General features: G+C 38.0%; 1 protein-coding gene across 13 annotated transcripts in view; it reads right to left on the bottom strand.

Moving 5' to 3' along the window:
- The window catches only part of sky (GTPase-activating protein skywalker), a 91,165-nt gene that overhangs the window by 60,171 nt on the left and 6,628 nt on the right, over nucleotides 1-24,366 (bottom strand). For 10 of the 13 annotated variants that reach the window (XM_028186290.2, XM_089740442.1, XM_089740443.1 and 7 more), the window contains exon 3: nucleotides 11,241-11,443. The exons of 2 other annotated variants lie outside the window; for them this stretch is intronic. In XM_028186290.2, the coding sequence (XP_028042091.1) occupies nucleotides 11,241-11,443 (203 nt within the window). Of the gene's footprint in view, nucleotides 1-11,240; nucleotides 11,620-24,366 lie in introns of those variants that run through there. One more of the 13 variants, XM_089740445.1, reaches the window with a different exon arrangement.

Genomic DNA, 24,366 nt, shown 5'->3' with positions numbered 1-24,366 from the left:
GCGCATTTACGTTGTAGATGTCTATGGGCTCCAGTAACCACTTAACAGCAGGTGGGCTGTGAGCTCGTCCACCTATCTAAGCAATAAAAAATAAAAAAAAAAGGTACGCAGGACGATGTGAATGTCATCATCTATTCACTTTGAAATTTCTACACGTTTCAAACCAGAACAATACCTACGTTATTTGGGGCAAACATTGGGTAAGATCAAGAGGAAGAGGTAGACCTAAGAAAAAATGGATGTATTGCGTGAAAGACGACTTGTGTAAGATTATTAAGTGTTAATTAAGTAAGAGTATTAAGCGGTAGGCAGCGGCTTGGCTCTGACCCTGGCATTGCTGAAGTTCATGGGCGACGGTAACCACTCACCATCAGGTGGGCCGTATGCCCGTCTGTCTACAAGGGCAATAAAAAAAGAGGGGAGTGAGCGAAGAAATGGTGTATGATAGAGGAGTATGGAAGGAGAAAATATGTTGCGCCGACCCCAGGTGACTCGGAGAAGAGCAGGAGAATGATGATGATGGGTGAGAACAATAATTTCTTCAGGTTCACAGTATTTGCATTTTTAAATTGAGCAAATAAAAAAAACAGTTAATTGCACCATATTTTTCCCTTCACCGTAGAAGCAATTCACGAAAAGTGACATATTGGACACATCAGATAAAAAAAACATATATCCTCTTCTGGTATTTCCTCTTCTTCACCGTATTTACTAAAATTATTTATCCAAACTAAATTAAGGTTCTTGTGTGTATGATATTTTCAATTTATCATTACAAACAGGTTAATCGAATGAATAACTTCCAAAAACGGACTTTACGGATTCCACCTGAAAGCTTATTTTTGGATGACAACAAATTATGTTATTGGAAGAATGGATTTTATCATTTCGAACGAATGTTTTAATGGAATTTTCCATTATAATTTCATTACAACAAGGTTAGGCCGGGCGATGTGAGTTTGCCTTATATTGAAGTAAGAACGGTTTCAAAAAAGGACGACTAGATATTAATTGTCTTGATTTTCCTAGAAAACTGTATAATATCCGAAAATCGATATGTTTTAAGCTTTCGCGGCTATCTTATCACTACATAGTATAAAACAAAGTCGCTTTCTCTGTCCCTATAACTGTCTGTCCCTATGTATGCTTAAATCTTTAAAACTACGCAACGGATTTTGATGCGTTTTTTTTTAATAGATAGGGTGATTGAAGAGGAAGGTTTAATATGTATAATAACATCCATTAAACAGTGGAGAAATCAATAATAAATTACAGTTTACGAAGCGAAGCGAGGGCGGGTCGCTAGTCTATATCTATACTAATATTATAAAGAGGAAAGATTTGTTTGTTTGTTTGTTTCGAATAGGCTCCGAAACTACTGGACCGATTTGAAAAATTATTTTTCCATTAGAAGCCGACATTGTCCCTGATGAACATAGGCTACTTTTTTTAAAAAAAATTTTATTTTAATTTTTTGGTTTCATGTGTGTTTTAATGTTTCCGAAGCGAAGCGAGGGCGGGTCGCTAGTATATACTATAATTAAACGGGTTTTTACGACGATTTGTATATTGAATGAATTTCCGATATTTCGGCGGTGTTGCAAGCGCCATCATCATCATCATACAAGTAGACTGATGATTGAGCAGGAAAATCTATCTACCCACTTTCTAGTGCGTTTATTGGTGTTACCACTGGAACTCGATTGCTTCCCCCCGATAATATACACTATATAACACACACAATATAACTAGCTAAAAGCATGATAACACAGCACAGTGGACACAGCAAGCCATAATGGACCAGTTTGGAACAATAAGACAAATGATTCTCGATAGACTTAATATTATACAAACAGGGTGTAGATTGCAACACTAAACCGGATGGTGAAAATATAAATCATTTTCATTTAACACGAAATAAAATTTATTTTGTTTGGATACATTTTTATGTACTGAATAACTCATAAATATTGGCAACTGGTCGCAACGATAACCGTATAGAAATAGACGACCAAACTAATAAATAGAAAACTGTATTGGGGGTTTCATTACGAAACTTTAGTTTGAATCGTTGATACTGACGCCAACATTTATATAAAGCATACATTCGTCGTTGTAAAACCAACATCTGCTATGTGCAATTTTAAGCTTACTCGCCAAGCTTTCATATTTTAACACGTAGAACGCCACATGAAAAAACGAGTATTTTCACTTAGGTGCGGTGCTCACCGGTGAGCTCTCTCAGATAGACGCGTAAACATCAGTAAGTATCAACAGTTGGCATCAGTACGCCATTTAGGAAAAGCGGCACGACACGAGAACCCTCTCATCGTGGCCGCCGGTAAATACATCCCGACCCAGCGGATCGACTGGTAAACAGTCGACGTCGCCCTATGCACGTCATTTCGGATCTTCCCGATCTACTAACACTGCTTTTAGGTGTCTCAAGCACCGGGCATCGTCCTCGCCGAACCCGCCGCTTACGACGAAGGGCTCGGCGAGAAAATTAACCTATAGGCATAGCCCACTGAGTTTCTCGCTAGATCTTTTCAGTAGGTCGCGTTTCTGATCCGATGGTATATTCTGCGTAGCACTGCTCTTGGTAGGTTTAATGTTAGCAACGTCGTCAGGTTTAAGCCCCGTGAGCTCGAACCTGACGACCTGAAATAGATCATTAAGTCAAGAATGTTTTTCGAATTTGAGATGTCTCGAAATAGACATAGTGGTAGTTCGTTAACGTATGCTAATAAAACCATACCTTAATTTTTATCAAAATACCAAGATATTACATAATATTTATAATTACTAATTTAATTACACACACAGAATACGTGCGATAATTCAAAACTCGGACTCTTGGACGATAACGAGTGTCTTGACGTATTTATTTTCTTGTAGTGGTGGAACATTTGGGTAATGAGCTCTACGTCTGTTCACTATAAGGTTAATTTTGACGTGTAAATGTAAAATGTTAAGTACTTTTGTCTTTGTTCATGTTTGCAGCGATTTTCTGTATTTACATAATATACAAATATGCATGTTTGTACGATGTAAATGCACATGCGTATGTAATATGAATAGCTCATTAAGTTTCTCGCTGGATCTTCTAGTGGGTCGCGATTACGATCCGGTGGTGGATTCTGCGAATCCCTGCTCTTGCTAGGGCTAGTGTTAGCAAATTCTCTCAGGTTGAGCCCGTGAGCTCACGGAATTGAATAACCTCTTAAGCTACCAGCGAATAGGTAGGAAAAAAAATCAGAATAGGTCCGACGGCCAGTATACTAGTACACCGAAAGGGGATAGAGTTACGGCGGAAAAAAAACTCATACACCCGGTATCGACTCGTGTTAAATGTGAAGTAGTACATATTGAAGAATAAATTAAAAAGGTTAATGTAGGTTTGTGCCGTGTTTGTTGTTTTTGTTTGTGTAGGTTAAAATTAAAGAGCGGACGCTTAGCGTTGTTTGGACATGTGCTGCGTAGAGAGATGCATGTGACTAGGAGATGTATGGAAATAGTAGTGCAAGGTAGAGGAGGAAGAGGTTGACCTAAGAAGACTCGGATGGAGTGTGTGAATGACGACATGAGAGAGAGAGAGGAGTGAGTGTTGAGATAACGGCTCATAGAAAAGAATGGAAGAGAAAAATTAGCTGTGCCGATCCCACCTAGTGGGATAAGGTGAAGAAAAAAGAAGAATGAAGGTTTGTGCCAAATTAAATAGAATGTCTCTTCGCGATGCCCTCACAACTCAGATATTCAGATGCGAAGGTTATTTTAAACGCATGCTTTGTGTAACAAGTACAGGAAATAAGTTCATTTCCCGTTATCGATTTTACAGAGCACAAGTTGAACGCTCTCAAAGACAAAACTTTGATAATACAACACAACCTGAATTCAATAATAATCGGTAATTCAATTATATTTTGTGCAACTTGATATTTCGCAAGCTCGCAATATACCTTACCTTACCGAGGTTTTACAGAGCTACTTGCCAACACAAGATGCTTGACCCGATGGTCAGACATTAAGTCGAGGAGTGGAGTTTTCCGCTTTCGCTTTTCACCTACTGTTTTGCAAACGATACACTAAGCCTCATCGGAGATTGACAAACTACTTCAAAATCAGTTATTATCCATCATCATTCTACGTGCTCTCTCTCTCTCTCTCTCTCTCTTCCTAGCTCTTTATCCCACATGGTGGTGGGGTCAGCTTTCCTTACTTTACCCCTCCACTTTGGCTTCGACATCCTCGTCAGCAACATTGCATTCCCTTTTGTCTTTCAGCACTACATCTTTCGTAAACTTAATAATTGGTTCGTATACTAACTACTCAATACTTTTTTTATGGCAGAGAATGAATGGTCCCAGAGCCCTTCCGTTATTAAGCGGTTACTAAAGCTCATACAAGCCAGTCATATGATAATGTTGAATACCATCATCCACCGTGTGACTGAAGACCGAAGTCGCAATGATATACCGGCTCTCTCTTCAAACCGACAATTATGACTAATTCACGGCAGAAATAGGGTGAGTGGTGGTGGTGGTGGTGTGCCGTGTACAAAATACGCTTTATCTATAAAAATACATAATTCCTAATTTTTGCGAATTTGATTTATAATACACGATGTTATTATGTCGTCGTGGAAACGATGTATTTTAGAATACGCAGTAAACACGCATCATATTTGATTAGAAAATTTTGTATCTATCTTTGAATTTGAAACGCGGCGTAGACGCTTCGCCGGATACGACTATCCTGGACGTCTGACTCTTTTGGGCACGACGACGAAATCAATGATTTTACATAATAAACTTGGACTTGGAGTAAAACTTGTACTATATATGCTTTTTCTTTTCAAATTACATAAATTATCCAATCGTTGTGCGTTGAATGTGATTTTTTTTTAAATTAATTCATTGTAATCCATTGTTTCTTTTTCTAAACACCAATCCTCGACTGATATTTTGTGACAATCGGCTGCATTTCCAAAGTGGTCGGAAACAGGCGTTGTCGCATCAGCTGACTTACAAGGACACGATCAACGGAGCGTGTAATGAAATCTGTTTTCACATGTTTTTTCTTACATTTCTGTATTGTTAAAAGCTCACTAAATAAACGATATAAAAAATATTAGGACCCGATTTCTATACTGACACTTAACAATTCCTGAATGTAAAAAATAGGGACGAAGGGCCGAAAAACCGTTGATTAAACTTTAAAAAAAAAACATCAATAAACTGTAAAATTGATACAAAATTGTTACGTTAAAAAGCCGATCGCTGAATAATCATACTATATAGTATAAAACAAAGTCACTTTCTCTGTCCCTATATATGCTTAAATCTATATATTAATACGTGAAGCAAAAACTTTGAATCCCTTTTTACGAAAACTGCGCGGACGGAGGAGTATGAAATTTTCCACACTTATAGAGAATATAGAGAAGAAGTGCACAATGCTAATATCTTTTTTAAAATAATTCATAAAAGATACATTTAATCAATAAAGAAAACATTACACACACTACATACCATGTATTTGTCGCACACACGCATGCATACTATTTATTGTCAAACTTTTGTTCTTGACGTCTGTTGTCAAATTGAGATTAAATATTGTTTGTCTTTGTTAATATTTTTTATAGTGTAGTCTTGGCGAAATTTGTGATTAAAGAAGCATAAAACACAATCATAATAGTGTACAAACTTACAATTCCAATTAATTACAGTCGAATTTCGACTACTGCGGGACCTCTAGTTTTTAAAACTACGCAACGGACTTTGATGCGGTTTTTGTTAATAGATAGAGTGATTGAAGAGAAAGGTTTATGTGTATAATAACGTCCATTAAATAGTGGAGAAATCAATAATAAATTACAGTTTCCGAAGCGATGCGAGGGCGGGTCGCTAGTATCAGATAAATACAAATAGCTACCACATAATCGTAATCGCTATAATCGTTACATAAAGCCAAACGAAATCCTTAATGGGCGAGAGAGCACGTGACCACAATGCAGGCTGAAGCCGCGATGAGAAGCCGTGGAAAACAAAATGGAGCTGCCGATCTATTTTAAGTTTTGGCTCTTGGCCACCGCCCGCTCCGGTTTACCTATGTAAGTATATCAATTATCGGCTAACTATATTTTTTATGTCACACACGTACAACGGAGGAATTTTAATGACGCCGTATTAAAAATTAAAATGAGATATTATTTTTATTACTGTCATTCAAAAAGCTTTAGATTAGTATAAAAATTATAATAACAGACTGAATATACCAACTACTGTTCAATATTTATTATCAAAGTATATATTTCTTTATCTATTAAAATGAAGATTATCATCACTTGTTTTTTTTTCTTTCAGTAAAGCAGAATATCATATTAGTGGGAATTTACTAATAAAATATATCACAACTTGAATAACAAACTACTTCATGATAAAACCAGAAATAGTATTTATGACACACCTCTTTTTTCTTATCATAGGTAATTAAAGTAAATAAATAAGATAAAACAGAGTATGCTCTATATTATTCAAGACCTAAAAACGAACATATACACTAGTAACTGTACACAGATACAGAATTAAGAATTTGGTTAAAAAAAAACCATTATTTTGCTTTATTAAATAATGGCGCATTTTCAAATTTATTCCGCAGTATTGGAAGTAAAATTTAGCTTTAGTTCGGCCACAATGTTGTAGCGGAACACAAAGAGCGGAAATTTCGTCCCGTGAGGCTTCATTAGAACCAAGTTTTAATATGAAACAGCGAAATCACGACCCGTCTGTTCTCTATAATAGGATTTCATGTAATGGGATTTCTGGTTTAATGTAAGGATGTCACAATAAGGTTATATTACGAATATATATAATACATATTATGTGGTAGTCACTTTAAATTATTTGTACGGAAAAGGCAAATGCCAATACACTACAAATTTGTTAAAACGTTCCGATCCGGCGGTAGATTCTGCGAAGCACTGCTCTTGCTAGGGCCAGTGTTAGCAACGTCGTCAGGTTTGAGCGCCGTGAGCTCACCTACTACTTAAGGAAAGTAGTACAAGCTTCTTCCATTTGACTCCATACAGAGGAGGGCCGTTCGGATTGTCGATAATCCCATTCTCACGGATCGTTTGGAACCTCTGGGTCTGCGGAGGGACTTCGGATCCCTCTGTATTTTGTACCGTATGTTTCATGGGGAGTGCTTTGAGGAATTGTTCGAAATGATACCGGCATCTCGTTTTTACCATCGCACCGCTCGCAACCGGAGTAGAGTTCATCCATACTACCTGGAGCCACTGCGGTCATCCACAGTGCGTTTCCAGAGATCTTTTTTGCCACGTACCATCCGGCTATGGAATGAGCTCCCCTCCACGGTGTTTCCCGAGCGCTATGACATGTCCTTCTTCAAACGAAGCTTTTGGAGAGTATTAATCGGTAGAATCAAACGATTCATTAAACATCGATTCATTTTCAAATGCCTTTGAATCCAATGAATCCGAAGCCGAATTTTCAAATTCCTTTGAGTTCGCAAATTATCGATAACCCATTTACAAATTGCAGAACGAACTCCCGTGTTCATAATTTAATGGAGGATTTTAGTTTACAACAGCTTTGGCGTCATGAAATTCAGTTAGAATTTCTCGCGTCTACTTTATTGAGTGATAATTAATTATTATAGTCATTAAAAACGAATGGTCTCTTTATGAGACACATACTGGCATGTTAATTAATTTCATTATACGACCTACAATTAGGTTATTCTTTATTAATTACTGGTTTTTACGAAAGATTCCTTGGGCCGATTATGTTAATAGTTTACTTCGTGACGGATGGATACGTATCACCATCTAGGCTATTTCTGCCACCACTCACCATTAGGTGTAAGTCGTCGTGGCCTAACGGATAAAGACGTCCGGTGCATTCGTGTTGAGCGATGCACCGGTGTTCGAATCTCAGGCGGGGGTACCAATTTTTCTAATGAAATATATACTCAGCAAATTTTCACGATTGACTTCCACGGTAAAAGAATAACATCGTGTAATAAAAATCAAACCTGCAATATTATAATTTTCGTAATTACTGGTGGTACGACCTCTTGTGAGTCCGCACGGGTAGGTACCACCACCCTGCCTATTTCTGCCGTGAAATAGTAATGCGTTTCGGTTTGATGGGCGGGGCAGCCGTTGTAACTATACTTGAGACCTAGAACTTATATCTCAAGGTGGGTGGCGCATTTACGTCGTAGATGTCTATGGGCTCCAGTAACCACTTAACACCAGGTGGGCTGTGAGCTCGTCCACCTACCTAAGCAATAAAAAAAGAAGGTGGGTTGTATACTCGTCTGCTTTTGCAGGCAGACGAGTGTTTGCCATTGCGGGTAATCAAATAAAAACTACGGTGCCTTAACAAAAGGGTCCTACTTCACAGTGAAGTGCTCAAAGCTGTTTTAGATTTCCTCATTTCCCAGGTATGAGTAACGGCGATATCGTTTCTCGGGAATCCACTGTTATCAGCGAGTGACAGTGTGTGACGGTCCACGAGGTCAAGGCACGTCGTTGGCACGATACCAGGGTTCGGATGACAAGTTCACTCTTCAACCCTCTTGAATTCCGTTACCATTTGGTGCATTTAATTTAATTAAAACTGTTCATTTACCAACAGTCCTACACATGGACGGTCGAATTATTGTAGTAATAATGACCAATGATTATGATTTACCATTTGGCTAGTTTTTTATTTAAAAAAAAATTTGAACAACTGCTGTTCAATTAATAGTTTACTAATGCGCGAAGACTCTTAGTGGTCTAGATTACAAAGGAGGCCAAAATCTTCAAAGATTTTTTTAGAGCTAAAAAACATCCTTCTAGCTATCAATATCAAGTGACACATTCATTCATATCATAATTATGCGCATGTACTTGGCGAGTGTCTGAGTAATGTTTTTCTCGAGTTGATTCTTCGAAAACCTTGACGACTTTCCCTTTACGAATGGACAAGTAAGACACATTTGGTCACTGATTCATTTTCAGTCGGATATATCGGGATTTCAAGTTTTACAAATATCATGAGAATTCCTAAATCGATTTGCAGCAATATTCATCTGATACGAAGTACTTTAATATAATTTTATTAATTTAATTTATTTTTCCCATATTAAACATTTAAGTACATTATTCCTTATCCTATATTTAGCAGCTCACAATAAATAGCAACTATGAGTTACTAATAAAGGGTGAATAATAGTTGTTTGTTTAGGTAACGGAAAAATATAGATTTCTGCCTATAAACCGAAAGCTTAAAAATCGGACAGCAAAAATGAACTTTTCCATGAATACCGAAAGCTCTCGCAACAACACCCATTTTAACATGTACACATAATTATGTATGTGTAAGAGTGCCGAGGCGAAGGTGAGCGGGCTCAAAAGACTTGATGCCGTGCCAATCCCGCACGCAGAAATAACAACACACCTTATGCATTACATGATTTATCAAAAAAACAGTTTATGAAATTTGTAAACATCGCACGCTCAGTCGAATCAGGCGTTACCTTTCGAAAACTGTTCCTCTAGATTCGATATCGGGAGTGGATTGACAATTTTGCGGTAGGCAGCGGCTTGGCTCTGCCCCTGGCATTGCTGAAGTCCATGGGCGACGGTAACCACTCACCATCAGGTGGGCCGTATGCTAGTCTGCCTACAAGGGCAATAAAAAAAAAACTAGTATTATTGACGGTAGATCATTCTCCTGCCCTTCTCCCTGTAACCTGAGGTCGGCGCAACATATTTTCTCCTTCTATACTCCTATAGCATATACCTTTTCTTCGCTCACTCCCCTCTTACACATATCGTCTTTCACGCAATCCATCTATTTCTTCTTAGGTCTACCTCTTCCTCTATTGGTGGTAGAGTTATGAAGGATGAAAAAAATGAGATGAAGGTTTTTCGGAAATACCTTTGCCTTTGTTCATTGGAGGAAAAATATAGATTTATTGATACTACATATATGCTCATCTATCGTACGCTGATGGTGGTATTATAGTAGACACCCTTCCCTGGAGTGCCAACAACAGCTGTGCCAGTTTCATGACCATTCACCCTATTATGGGTAAAAAATTAAGAGTAAAAAATACGCATATTTTTTTATGTAGGTACGTAACTTATTGTTTAAAAACATCCATTCTGTTTTTCAATCTTTTGGGGCAAAATATCTAAAAACTCTTTCCTTGTTGTGGTTGCCTTACGTAATAACTGCCAAAATTTGAAGTTTGCAGCGTTTTAGGAACTGCGTTGTTGAATCAGCCATACAGCCAAATAGGACAAGTATTAACCTATATCTATTTATAGAAAAAAATACATATGTACGTTTGCTTACAAAACTGTCGCAATACGAAACAATAAACATGTAAATTGACGGTGTTTCCATTCATTATCCACAGACACCTGTCGTATAATTACTTGGGTATTGTTGAGCGGCTGGTGGGTAATTAAGATGCGAGAAACGACCGTTCGAAACGAAGGATGAGCGCACGTTGATGTCGGACGCAAGGACTCTGGACGAGTACATGGTTCGCTCTGGTGTACCTTAATTTTAAATTTTTGACCGTTGCTATGTTACCGTAATTATTGTTACTTGCTTAAAAGAGAGCAAAAAAGAACAAAGATCATTTTAAACATTACACGCCTTTGAGATGTTGCCGGATAAAACAGAAGCGCACGGCAGCTTATTTGCTGAAATTATACGATCTCAAACTGAATAATTGAATAACAGCCTTTCTGGCTTGCTAGTTCAATGGCTTTAAATTAAAAAAGGATGACGTATTATATACAAGGACACGAATTATTGCGAGTACACTCACGACATCAGCGAACGAACGATCACGTGACGTGAATTTCGAAGTGGTCTGCGGCTTAGCCTCGGCGGGGATCGCGAGCAAAGAGAACGAGTAGAAAACACGACCTCGACGAGGACGTCAGCTTCTTTATCGCAGCCGCACGATATCTGACAAACATTCGGGCGGCGTTGTGCAAAGTAAATACACATGACCTTGTAAACGAAAAGAACTCGCCGGCTCTGTGAGATAACGCCACTCTTTATCGACACCATACTAGATGTCAGATCTAGATAAAGATTGGCTCCGATGAATCCTAAGCTTATTTTGTTGTCTTCAAGGTATTATTTTAAGAAAAAAATACTTGTTAAGTCAGAGTTGCGTAAGTTTAATAATAGAGCACTGACCTGTGTGACCATGTCCCAGTAGAAGCCGTCGAGCATAGACTTCCCATGTTGATGTTGCCTGCAGAGAGCGGGCCAAAGCGATGCTCGGACCGGGCTGTTGATCGGCCAGGAATTTTCTCTGATGATCAGCTTGAGCTCGCGCTTGCGACCTTGCTGAATCAGCGGTTGGATCTCTTCGAAGTTTTTAAGGGGTGCTTTCTTGCCTGCGAATAACGGCGAAGGTAAGCACTGCGTCCATATTTGCGTGGTGGTTTCGGAAGCGGCGAGGGACTCGGCGCTGGGTGCGCGAAACGCGGCCGGTTCTATGTACATCGCACTAGAAGCGCGGGGCACATGCTTTCGGTGCGCGCGCGCCGGCGGCACTGCCGCCTACCACGTCAAGCTCGGCAGCCTCCGGAAAATGCGATAGCGCCCAACACTGTCACACTTCGATTGTTTATTTGACCGTGTGACGCGCGCACCGGTCTTTTGGACCGGCACGCGCCGCATGTGTTTTCAAAACTTTATAAATAGTTAAGTGGGTAAATGGTAAAACGTATTCCGAGGAAGATTTAAAATTATAAATAAATTTACCTAATTAATTTGTGACGTCAATAGGAAATAAACGACGCTGTCACTTTACTTTGCCTTATAGTGAAATTTCCTATTTGAACTACACAAAAATTACACAAACAAGACGTATGTAAACAGCACACAATAACATCATGAGCATTTGTATAAATAGTTATCAAATCAGAGCGAAACTAAATATCTGGATGCGTGCCAACCGAACGAAATTTTCGTAGTGCGTACGTAATTGTGGGTCGAGAGCTTGTGATACTTATGTACTAGGGCTGTTCTTACGGCAGTTAGTTTTAACGTGCATCTGGATGTCAAAAGTCTGACGTAGCAATTACAGATTGGTGTTCTTCAATCGATATTATATACGTTAGGTACTTAATATTCATCGGACGTGAACTCGAGCCAACGGACAATGACTCGACGCTATTAAAAATGTACCAGCTATTGATTTGCCATTAGTCGATTATGCCGCGTGGACCGTCAACTTCAACTGACGTGTATTGGTATTGTTAACGTGATATTAATTTTACCTTAGCTATTAAGTGGCCAATTATTATAAAGCGAATTTTTATTTATAGTAATTGTAAACAAACTATTTCGTCGTGCAATACATCTTACGAGGTGTAAGAAAGGTGTGCGCCCGACTGCAGAGTAATAAAATACGAACGTAAGAAGCAAGCACACCTGGTTTATATCACAACCAATATCACGGTCAGAATAATTGAATAGATTCATTGAAGAATCGAAGCAGTAAGGAATGAAGAAATATAAGTTGATTCTAATGTGAAAGATACAAGCTTAGTTACGGTTTGTATCAAAACTGTTGATTTCCTATTTGATTGTTGAAGATAGGCAACAATCAAAGAAGAAAACAAAAACCGACGGAATCACAGTCTACCTAGCACACGACGCGGCAGAATTAGAACCGAGTTTCCAATGTACCCGAATAGGCTCAAAAATACTAATGAGATAGGAAAAACTTATAATAAGTCATATTGTCATTCTCATCTCATTTCCCTTCTCTTTAATTCAATGCAACGAAAATAGTAAGGCAAAAAAAAAACAGGTCGAAAATACCTCCGTCGCCAGGCGAAGTGTGATTAGTTACCTATTTGATTGTTGAAGATAGGCAACAATCAAAGAATAAAAAAAACAAACGAATCACAGCTCACTTAGTACACGACGGGGCAGAATTAGAATTAGACCCGAGAATCCAATGTGTCTGAGCAGGCTCCAAAATACTAGTGAACTAGGAAAAACTTATTATCTATATACAATATAAAAATGAATTGCTGTCCAGAGAAGGTTTAAAATGTAGATAAATATGAAAATGTTCGGAATTAAATAAAAATAACAATTTTGTTTTTCCTTTGATGTGTCCCCCGTCGGACGGATTCCTTTTGTTTGTTTTAAGTTTATTTTATACAAAAGCTTAGGTCTTTTAATTATCGATTAAGGCACTACGAAGTCTGCCGGGTCAGCTAGTAAGTAATATTGTTACATCTTAATTCCCCTCTCTTTAATTCAATGCAACGAAAAACATTGAAGCAAAATAAAAAACGAACAAAAAAACAGGTCGAAAATACCTCCGTCGCCAGGCGAAGTGTTAAGTAAACAGTGATAACGCGAGGTTATCTACGACTGCAGTCTCATGTCGAGCCAACCGATTGACACACACTGTGGCTATTTTAAACTGTAACATGCAATAATCGTGGCACGAATGCAACGTAATTAATACCGATTAATCACTCATTTAAAATGCTTTGTTTGCAATTTAAATTACTTTTTCAAATTTGAAGAGATTATGATAACTAGTGGTATCCCAGTAGTCGAAATTCGACTATAATTACATAATTGAAATTATAACATTAAACATTATTATAATTATATTGTCAAAGATTATACTTTTATAATCACAGATTTCACCAAGGTTATACTGTAGATAAATAATATTAAAGACAAACAATATTAATCTACTCTCAATTTGATCACAGACTTTAAACAATATCAAAAGTTTGACAATAAACACAGAGTATTTACTGGCGGTAGGATCTCTTGTGAGTCCGCACGGGTAGGTACCACCACCCCGCTTATTTCTGCCGTGAAGCAGTAATGCGTTCCGGTCTGAAGGGTGGAGCAGCCGTTGTAACTGTACTTGAGAACTTAGAATTTATATCTCAAGGTGGGTGGCACATTTACGTTGTGGATGTCTATGGGCTCCAGTAACCACTTAACACCAGGTGGGCTGTGAGCTCGTCCACCTATCTAAGCAATAAAAAAAAAAGAGTATATATATGTGTGGTGTCAAATATATGGTAGTGTATGTAATGTTTTATTTTTATTGATTTAAGGTATTATTACGGCATAATAATAAAAAATTAGCATTCTGCACGCCTTCTCTATATTCTCTATAAATGTCGGAATTTTCATACTCCTCCGTCCGCGCAATTTTCACAAAAAGGGGTACAAAGTTTTTGCTTCACGTATTAATATATAGATTTACTGAAATTGTTGATTTTCGTGTTTGTCGTCTATTAATTAAAGTGAATGTCTGTAATTTTTGTTTGTTCCCCTTGTGTGTTGAAGCGACCATCGTACCGACTATCAGTTAAAAATAGATACAATAGACGAGTAGGATATTTGTTAATTCTATGTAATTGAAATTTAAACCTTATAATCTTGGTATTGCACATGTCCACAAGCCATTGATGATCATGACATTGATGATCAGTGTGCTTAGTGAGAGTTTTTTAACGTTCTCGATAGAGTAAAAGTTAACTCAAATTTTTATGGAGTTAGAACGCTTTCCTACGTTTGCCGCTAGGGACGCTGTTCCGACTCCATACAAATTTGAGTTAATTTTTACGCTATACAGAACGTTAAAAATCTCGCACTTATCACACAGATAGACTGTATACTTTACAGGCTCCTATAATTGTTTTTTTTTTTCTTAGATCAGTGGACGAGCTCACAGCCCACCTGGTGTTAAGTGGGTACTGGAGCCCATAGACATCTACGACGTAAAATACGCCACCCACCTTGAGATAAAAGTTCTAAGGTCTCAAATATAGTTACAACGGCTGCCCCACCCTTCAAACCGAAACGCATTACTGCTTCACGGCAGAAATAGGTTGGGTGGCGGTACCTACCCGTGCGGACTCACAAGAGGTCCTACCACCAGTAAGTTTAAAACCTGTATAGCTCTAGCGCCCGCCTACAAAAATAGGTTAACAGTTTTTTTTCTACCGAAGCTTAAAACTGTATAAACAGTCTTATTGTCATCACAAACATCAAACAAGTCTCGAGTGGCGCACGGAACATTATATATAGATATATAAATTAGAGCAGACGAATACATTTCAAACTATCCAGCGTTTACGTTCCTTTGGCAGGTTCATTGACAGATGGCATTACATCACTCATGTTTATTGTTTTGTTTTCTATTTCACGGAGGGAAAGAGATAGCTATTTTCGTTTCAAATAATTTTCTAATCAGTGGTATCTATCTTCTTCTTCTTCTCAGTCGTGTCACTCTTGACAGAGTGGTCGTGATCGTCATGTAGTGTTGGAAGGGGCAGACTTGATGCGTCTCACGATGTCGCGCCATCTCTCCCTGCTCGAGGCCATTCTACTGCACTCATTTAGGGGACCTCCCACTGCAGTTTTAATTTGTTTGGTCCACCGCATTGGTGGCCTCCCGCGCGGTCTTGTACCATCAACGCTTCCCTGTACAACGAGGCGTTCTATGGACCGGCCATCTCAGTGGTATCTATACTAATATATAAATGTACAGTGGTTTTTACGGATGTTCCGTTACAACTACCTACTGAACCCTGCATCGGATTGACTTGAAACTTTAGCGGTAGGCAGCGGCTTGGCTTTGTCCTTGGCATTGCTGAAGTCCATGGGCGACGGTAACCACTCACCCTCAGGTGGGCCGTATGCTCGTCAGCCTACAAGGTCAACAAAAAAAAAACTTGGTATCCATGTAGAAAATACATGTACTTAATGGATAGGCTAATAATTATATGAGTGTTGGACTCCCTATACCAGTTGCGGGGGCTTTAATGATGAGAATCTTTGTGGGGGTGAGAAATAATAATGTTAATTTTAAATGCCCAGCGAAGCGAACGGGTACAGCTAGTAGTACATAAAGTTCTTTAGAGGCGCGAGTGATCCAGTCTCACAAATAAATTTTCGTAGTTCCGAAATACTCAGTCGTGTTTAGCAACGCAAGATAGCACCCGACGTCTTGTGTACAACGATGTCCGCCACAAATTTTTACAAGTTTCTTGTTATTATCTTTTGTTTTCGGCATGGATAATGTCTTTTCGATAAAATGGTATTTATATAAAACTGAAAACAATTTTCGGTACTGATAAACAATTTTCTATTAGCTGTAACTTGTCATGGCAAAGTAATGACTCATTGAAATTGTAATTAATTTCCTGTATAGCAGAATGTAGAGTCACACTTGAATTACTCATAAGATCCAAGTATTATCCATAATCCGATTGCAGCTATCTTAAAACGTATTTCCTATACTTTTTGTTTCAATAATATTTCCCGACTAGCTGTGTCCCGCGGTTTCACAACATATTATTTCTTCCGTCTAAGTCATGTCAAATTTCAACATTCTCAGGCCTGTAACCGTATCTTTTGTACAAAGTTGCTTCGTAAAAGAGGAACTATTTATAAAGACAATTAGACGTTATAATTTTGCTACAATCATCGTTAAACTTTTATCTAACTCGTGAGTAGCTGGAATAAGCGCTTAGAAGACTATCAGCGATAAGGTAGGTTGAAGAAAGCTTTATCGAGTCAATCGTTTCAGAGGTAGATCGGATGCGAGTTGTTTATTTAAGTTACACATATGTACCTATATATTGGGACAGTAGCCCTAACGATCTCGTGAAGTAACTGAATACCGTATACACAAACCACAAAGTGAACGCCGGTGATCATGAAACGTTTGGTCTAAGTCTCTAATCGGTCTTAGTCTAAAATTATAATCGAACCGCGTGAATGACTCGCGCCAGAAATAGAAAAGATAGAGGTACCACCATACCTGAACGGGCTTACGATACACGCTAACGCCGATAATTACGAAAATTTATAATTCAAAGGTCGTTTCGTGATCTTGGCTTAAGTTACTATTTATTTATAAAAATCCATTATAATTTTCGCATAGTCGCATATTTTTTTTTCCTACCTAGTCTGGTTAGATTATAGAACTAACGTTAGAACTGTTAAGGAAGAGATAAGGTAGACAGGGACTAAGTACAAAACTCGGCTGGAAAACCACCCAAATACCCTAGCTAATGCGTTGACAAAAGTCAGTTATATCAAACGCCTGAAACGTCATGATATACAGGGAGTTGGTGACACACGGTGATCAATGAGGAGTCTCCTGATGAGGAGCCTCTTCGACGCGATGGCACACGCAACGCATCTGCTCATAGTCCAGGACTGATCGCAGATAGGCACATAAAAAAAAAAACCTCATTTGGTAGCTTGAGAGGCTATGCCAGCATAACCGAACGAATAGGTGAGCACTCGGGACTCTAACCTGGGGGCGTTCCTAACACTAGGCTTAGCCAGAGCAGTGTTTCGCAGAATCTACCACCGGATCGGAAACGCGACCCACTGGGAAGATCCGGCGAGAAACTCAGTGGGCTGTGTCTATGGGTCAATTTACTCGTCGAGCCCTTCGTCGCAAGCGATGGATTCAGCTAGGACGGTGATCGGTACTTGTTGTACCTAAAAGCACAGTTAGTGGATCGGGAGGATCCATAAGCATCATTCCAAAGGAGCAAGCCAAGCGTATTTTATTATTTAGGCCAGGGACCCTTCGAAACAACTAATACATCACGAGCAATAAATTGTCATCAGATAATACTGTTTACCAGACGCTACCAACAAACAAGAAGATCGGCATGAATCAGGCTGTTTTCGTAATCCGAAATCCACGTCGTTCGAGAGTACATTAAAGCCGTAAGATATAAATACCATGGGTCTACGATAATCATATACAATCAGAAACAAATCACATTTTAAGGAATCACAAAAATTAAAGAATAAGACTTATCTCCTTTAGACAGCTCCCTTAGACATACATGTTTTTAGTTCGTATATTTGTTTATATTTCTTTCACGTCGAAACGAAGCAACGGTTTGATAGATTTTAAAGTGGTAGCATTAGGGGATACACTATCATTTTTGGACATATCTCCCGGTGAAGAAATAACTCCATAGAGCGCCTTGTCGTTCAGGGCAAAGTAGAAGGCACCAGACAGCGTGAAGGGTTGCCCATGCGATGGACCGACCAAGTCAAGTCGATAGTGGGCAGTTGCATGAGTGTATCAGGCTCACCACAAACCCGGAGAAGTGATGATTGCTCTTGAGACGCACAACATCGCCCCACAACAATGATACTGAATAATGACCACGACCGCTCTGACAAGAGTGATACAACAAAGGAGAATAGGCCAGGAGAGTGACATAGGCTACCTTTATCCCGAAAAACTTCTATTAAAACCGCAACATTATACCTACTATATCTTTATCTGTCCAGAGCTTCGGGTAATTAAATGGTTGTCTGGAAGAAATCGCTTTTAGCGATAAGACCGCCTATTATACAAACGTATCTGTTTGTTGACTGTTTTCTAATGTTTTGGTGTGCAGTAAGTATGTTCTCTCTCTCTCTCTCTCATTCCCACGGGAAACTACACTGACAATGTTCCTTGATCACGCGACCGAAGCTGCGGATGGCAGCTAGTAAAGAATCAAATCCGATTTTTATACAAGCGCTGTGGCAGTTAGCTTCAGTGTGAATTTAAAATATTCCTTTGTATCACACAATATAGTTCCAAATATTTTACGCGTAGCCTTTCCGGGTTTTAGGCCACCATGCTACCCATTTCTGCCGCTATTGAATATTACGATAAAGGTTGTAAGATCGATTTTCGAATTTTACTAAAATTTCTACTTCATGTTTCGGCAGGCGGCTCCGATAGAACGATTAATTCAAGGCGGTGGTTTCTTGTGTTCAATTAACAAACTAAAAAAAAATTTCGATGGTTCGCTTCCAATTCGACACACTGCGAACTATCGCTAAGAAATTATACAAAAGTACTGTCATCACTATTATAAGAGTTACATGTACATGTTAATACAGTTAAATTATTTCACACTTTACTGTCATTTTTAAGTCATTTCTCAACGATCGTAAAATTAAATTATTGCAAAGTCGTAAATCACGCGATCTCCGCGTCTCACGATTTGTCATTGATAACTAACAAGATTTAAAAAGATATATGTACCTACTATTATTTTTAATGACAAATTGATTTCTCTATTGCCCCGTTTTTATTACATTAGATACACTGACAAACGAGCAGGCAATGAATCTGTTATTACGATTTTAATTTACGACACCAATGAAGATTTTCTCCCTGAATAAGATGTTCATGGCAAAAAATATATAGTTTGAGGGAGCAATGTGGGTACTTTAAAAAAATTTTGCAAACACTGTTTACCAATTTTTTAACGCCGTTTATGCATTGTACAAGTTTACTTCCCACCTACTGTGAAGTGGTCCCCGAAGTCCATAGATCAGCCATCTTGAAACATGACGCCGGAGTTTCATATTTTATTCAATAACCACTGTCGGCGGTAGAAACAAGCATGATAGTGGTAACTAACCGAATGGGGTCTCAGTGACCCACCCAGAGCGACCATTACGGATATTTTTATTGAGCGCGCCATAGACGTGTATTTAAAATTCTGCCGGAGGATCAGAGTCCCGGCAAAGTATATTCCTTTGTTATCCTTCGTATTTAATAGGCCAATGACGAAGCCAGTCTACATTATGTTCTTCATATTCCAACAAATTCAAATTTAACTCCGCTATAATATAATTAAGATAATTAAAAGTACTGTAAAATTTTATTGTTAATATCTAGCTCAGTGTCAAATGATCTATCCGCGACACTTTCATAACAACTTAAAAGTTGTAATTCATTAAGTACTAATAAATTGGAGGCACTTTTTACTGGTGGTAAGACCTCTTGTGAGTCCGCGCGGGTAGGTACCACCACCCTGCCTGTTTCTGCCGTGAAGCAGTAATGCATTTCGATTTGAAGGGCGGGGCAGCCGTTGTAACTACCTATACTGAGATGTTAGAACTTATATCTCAAGGTGGGTGGCGCATTTACGTTGCAGATGTCTAGGGGCTCCATTAACCACTTAACACCAGGCGGGCTGTGAGCTCGTCCACCCATCTAAGCAATAAGAAAAAGGCACGTGTGTGTGATTTAACGTCATCAATTCTATATACACATAGTACTCGCGTGAGCCGGCCTCCTTCGAAGTGCCATTAACTGCCCCACTCCTTGCATCCTTAGTGCTGAGGGCCGTGACCTTTGGGGAGCATTTTAGTTCGGACTATGTTCCTCCATTATTTCCTTTTCTATGGATAGCGACATCGATGCTGGAATCCAATGTCGTCTTAATTTTATCGGACCAGCACATGGGATTTCGCCAACTAATCTCTCTGTCGCAGTAAAATACGAACAGACACAATGTAGTATTCATTTTTATATTTTTATTTAATTTTCTAATGCATTAGACGTGTAGAACGAGATTACGGTCCGACAATACGCTTAGTCATTCCATCAATATTGTTACAAGGAAAACATCTTTTTTCTTCTTTCTATAACATGACATGAACATTTAGTAATGCTGTCTGCATTAGTTTATACTTACTTAAATTTAATATAAAAATATGAAGCTTATAGAAAATCATCTCCATTGGTCTCAATATAAACTTTTAAACGTTGTGTCCGGTTATCGGTGGAGAAATAGAACAGGCAATTTTACTATGGGTAAAGGCGCCAATGCCAATCTTACTGAATGTTTACTTTTAGTCTCTATAACAGGGATTCCCAGTTCATTTTAGAAAAATTCAAACTGAACCCCAGGCTCTCCTATTGCTAGATTACTTAAAAATCCTATCTCCAGTTTTTGTTCCTATTGATTCCAAATATACGATGACATGATACTGTATCTACTACGGTAGATAATAATACATTACGTTAACGGCGAATCCACCAATTTTATTGTTAACTAGCGACCCGCCCTCGCTTCGCTTCGGAAACATTAAAACACACATGAAACCAAAAAATAAAAATAAAAAAATTTAAAAAAAGTAGCCTATGTTCATCAGGGACAATGTCGGCTTCTAATGGAAAAAGAATTTTTCAAATCAGTCCAGTAGTTTCGGAGCCTATTCGAAACAAACAAACAAACAAATCTTTCCTCTTTATAATATTAGTATAGATAATAAATAAAATAAAATGAATAACAAATAAACTAATAAACAAAACAAACAAACTACACAGAAATTCTTTGAGTTTAGAAAAAATCACACCGTCAACACAGCACTTACATACATATTACATACACCAAAAATGTATGCACATGAAAAAACACGATATTATTATTATTACTCAATCGTTATTTTGCGTATCGTTTGCGATAACGCCATATTAAGAACGGGGTTCTACACCTTTCGCCAGGTGGCTTCTTTGTCTCCCCTCTCCGTGTGTAAATATGCGCCTGGTTGGAGAAGAACCATCGCACCATGGTTTGAACACAAAAATCCGCCAATCACGTACCTACTACAATAGTATAACTATTCATTAGGAGTCGCGTGTTCAACTCAAAATAATTTGATTATAAAATTGAGTTTACCGTTTAAATTATAGGTCTTAATGTACATATTTCAGTTCTACGGGAAGTAATTATGTAGTTGTATTAAAGTTGCAACGGTTTTATAATCGTTATTATATTTATATTCCAAAACAGATTAAGTTCGAAAGGTGTGCACTGTTTTTTTGAGATTTTTGATTATTTTAGGGGTTTTATATACATTGTACTACACATTTGATATTACGACAGTGTGTAGTGAACTGTCGGTAATGCCGATCATTCTCACTATGCGCAATAAATCATTAGCTGCCAATGGACTTTAATTTCTACACACTCCTTAATAGGTGACTACAAAACGATAGCACATCACCTAAAATATGTTTAATGTTTTTGAAAATATGTTTCTTTGATTTGAAACATCTTTGATTAAGACTTCTAAAAATTGTTTTATTATAAAGAAACTAGCTGTACCCGTTCGCTTCGCTGGGCATTTAAAATTAACATTATTATTTCTCACCCTCACAAAGATTCTCATCATTAACGCCCATTAACTGGTGTAGGGAGCCCAAAACTCATATAAATATTAGCCTATCCATTAAGTACATGTATTTTCTACATGGATACCAAGTTTCAAGTCAATCGGATGCACGGTTCAGTAGTTATAACGGAACATCCGTAAAAACCACTGTAGATTTATATATTAGTATAGATATCACTGATTTTATACATATTATGTAGGGTACATTTAAACAGAATGTATTAAAATTTTTTTCAAGGAATAGACATTTAAAAAAAAAACTTTACCTAAATGTTTCTTTTTTTATATCCGTTTTTAAGCTTGCCCTGTATCAAAATAGTGTAACATTTTGTCATTAATTGAATTGTATTACATAAAAAACTGGAGTATATAAATAGCATCGCGTAACAGAAAACAAGCTAGCAGAATTCATCAATTACTGGTGGTGGTACGTATTACTATGAGCCTAGCACTAGTAACTACCACCACTGCCTTTTTGCCACTTAGCACCCATATGAGATCGTTCACCCGTTTATACAATAAAAAAAAAAACCAAAATATCAGACTTGATTATTTAGTGATCGGATCGATAAATTAATAGCCCTTAAATAGCTCGTAAAAGCTAATTCAATTAAAAAGCAGCAGTGGACTAGTGTATTGAAACCAATTCATTAGGTTTCTCGCCTGATCTTCTCGGTGAGCGAAGCACTGCTCTTGCTAGGGCTAGTGTTTTTTTTATTTTATTTTTTATTGCTTATAATGTTGGACGAGCTCACAGCCCACCTGATGTAAAGTGATTAGTGGAGCCCATAGACATCTATAACGTAAATGCGCCACCCATCTTGAGATATAAGTTCTAAGATCTCAGTATAGTTACAACGGCTGCCCCACCCTTCAAAAGGAAAGGCATCATTGCTTCACTGCAGAAATAGGCAGGGTGGTGGTACCTACCCGCGCGGACTCACAAGAGGTCCTACCACCAGTGTTAGCAAATTCTCTCAGTCTGAGCTCCATGAGCTCGCCTATCAACTCGGAGAAGTAATAGCCCATCGAGGCAACCAGCGAATAGGTAGGGAAAAAACGTACTAAAAATCTTTCGGTGAAATTAAGATGTTGGGAAACACGAAAATCTTCAAGTTTTATGCAGGCCATTTCGTAAACAAAAACGGTTCAAGTTTATCATTCCTACGCGCTGATTCAATCCGATAAGCCTCTTTAGTCTAAACGAATATCGTTTGTCTCCTCCGCCGATAACACACTCTGACCTAGTTGCTATTGTTAATACAAAAAGGAATTTTGAATTCTGAATTTAAAATAAACTATCTGCAGAATCACTTTAGGAATCAGAATCACTTGCAATTGTTTCAAAGATCAGACCTGTAGTCAAAATTATAAAGTTATTTTTTCTTTTCTAAATAAGCTCCTATTTAACAGCTGTTTATAGAATACAGTTATCCTCTCACATTTTATTAAATTTTATACCAATTTTTATAACCTCATCTTAAAATGACCTACAGACAGACAGAGAAATGGACATGACGAAATAATCAGGAAAATTTAGGAAATTTAACTCAGAATCGAACAAACATGCGACGAAAAGCGAAAAAAGATTATCTAAGTTTTTAGTTCGTCTTAAAAATTTGTACATGCCGATTTTATTATTATTTACTCGGTTGCAATTCGTTAACGTATTCCTAAAATCAATCTTACAATTTAAATATCCCGGCACGTTATTTAAATCACAAACCAATACATATCTGTCGGCTTATAGAGTGCGCGCTGCAAAGATCAAAAACCGCAAAATGTCAGCCAGCACCTGTAGTGTGACGGCGGGCAAGTGTTTTGACAGCGCAATTCAAAACAAGTATCATGATTACGCAAACAAGTGCTTTTACACTTAAACCGGTGAAACGATACAAGATCGTGTGTGCTGTTGATGCATCCACTCAAAGTTTTTTAAGGCCGCGTTTTCAATTTATGATGCTAAACATTCCATTTTTATACTATCTCTATATATAAAAAGGAATTGCTGTTCGTTAGTCTCGCTAAAACCCGAGAACGGCTGGACCGATTTGGCTAGTTTTGGTATTGAATTATTCGTGGAAGTCCAGGGAAGGTTTAAAAGGTGAAAAAATATAAAAAACCCCGAAATTATATGAAAAACAAACAATTTTGTTTTTCCCCTTGATGTGTCTTTTATTTATCGATTGAGGCACTACGAAGTCTGCCGGGTTAGCTAGTAATATACATAAATTCTGTTACTATCTATAGTATGAACAAATCTAAGTAAAAAATAATAAGCTCAATGTCTTGACATCATAGTCGACAAAGATTGGAT

Source organism: Bombyx mandarina, chromosome 04 (genome assembly GCF_030267445.1).
Source record: "Bombyx mandarina strain Sakado chromosome 04, ASM3026744v2".
NCBI classification, from domain to species: domain Eukaryota; kingdom Metazoa; phylum Arthropoda; class Insecta; order Lepidoptera; family Bombycidae; genus Bombyx; species Bombyx mandarina.
This window is presented reverse-complemented; position numbering and strand designations above follow the sequence as displayed.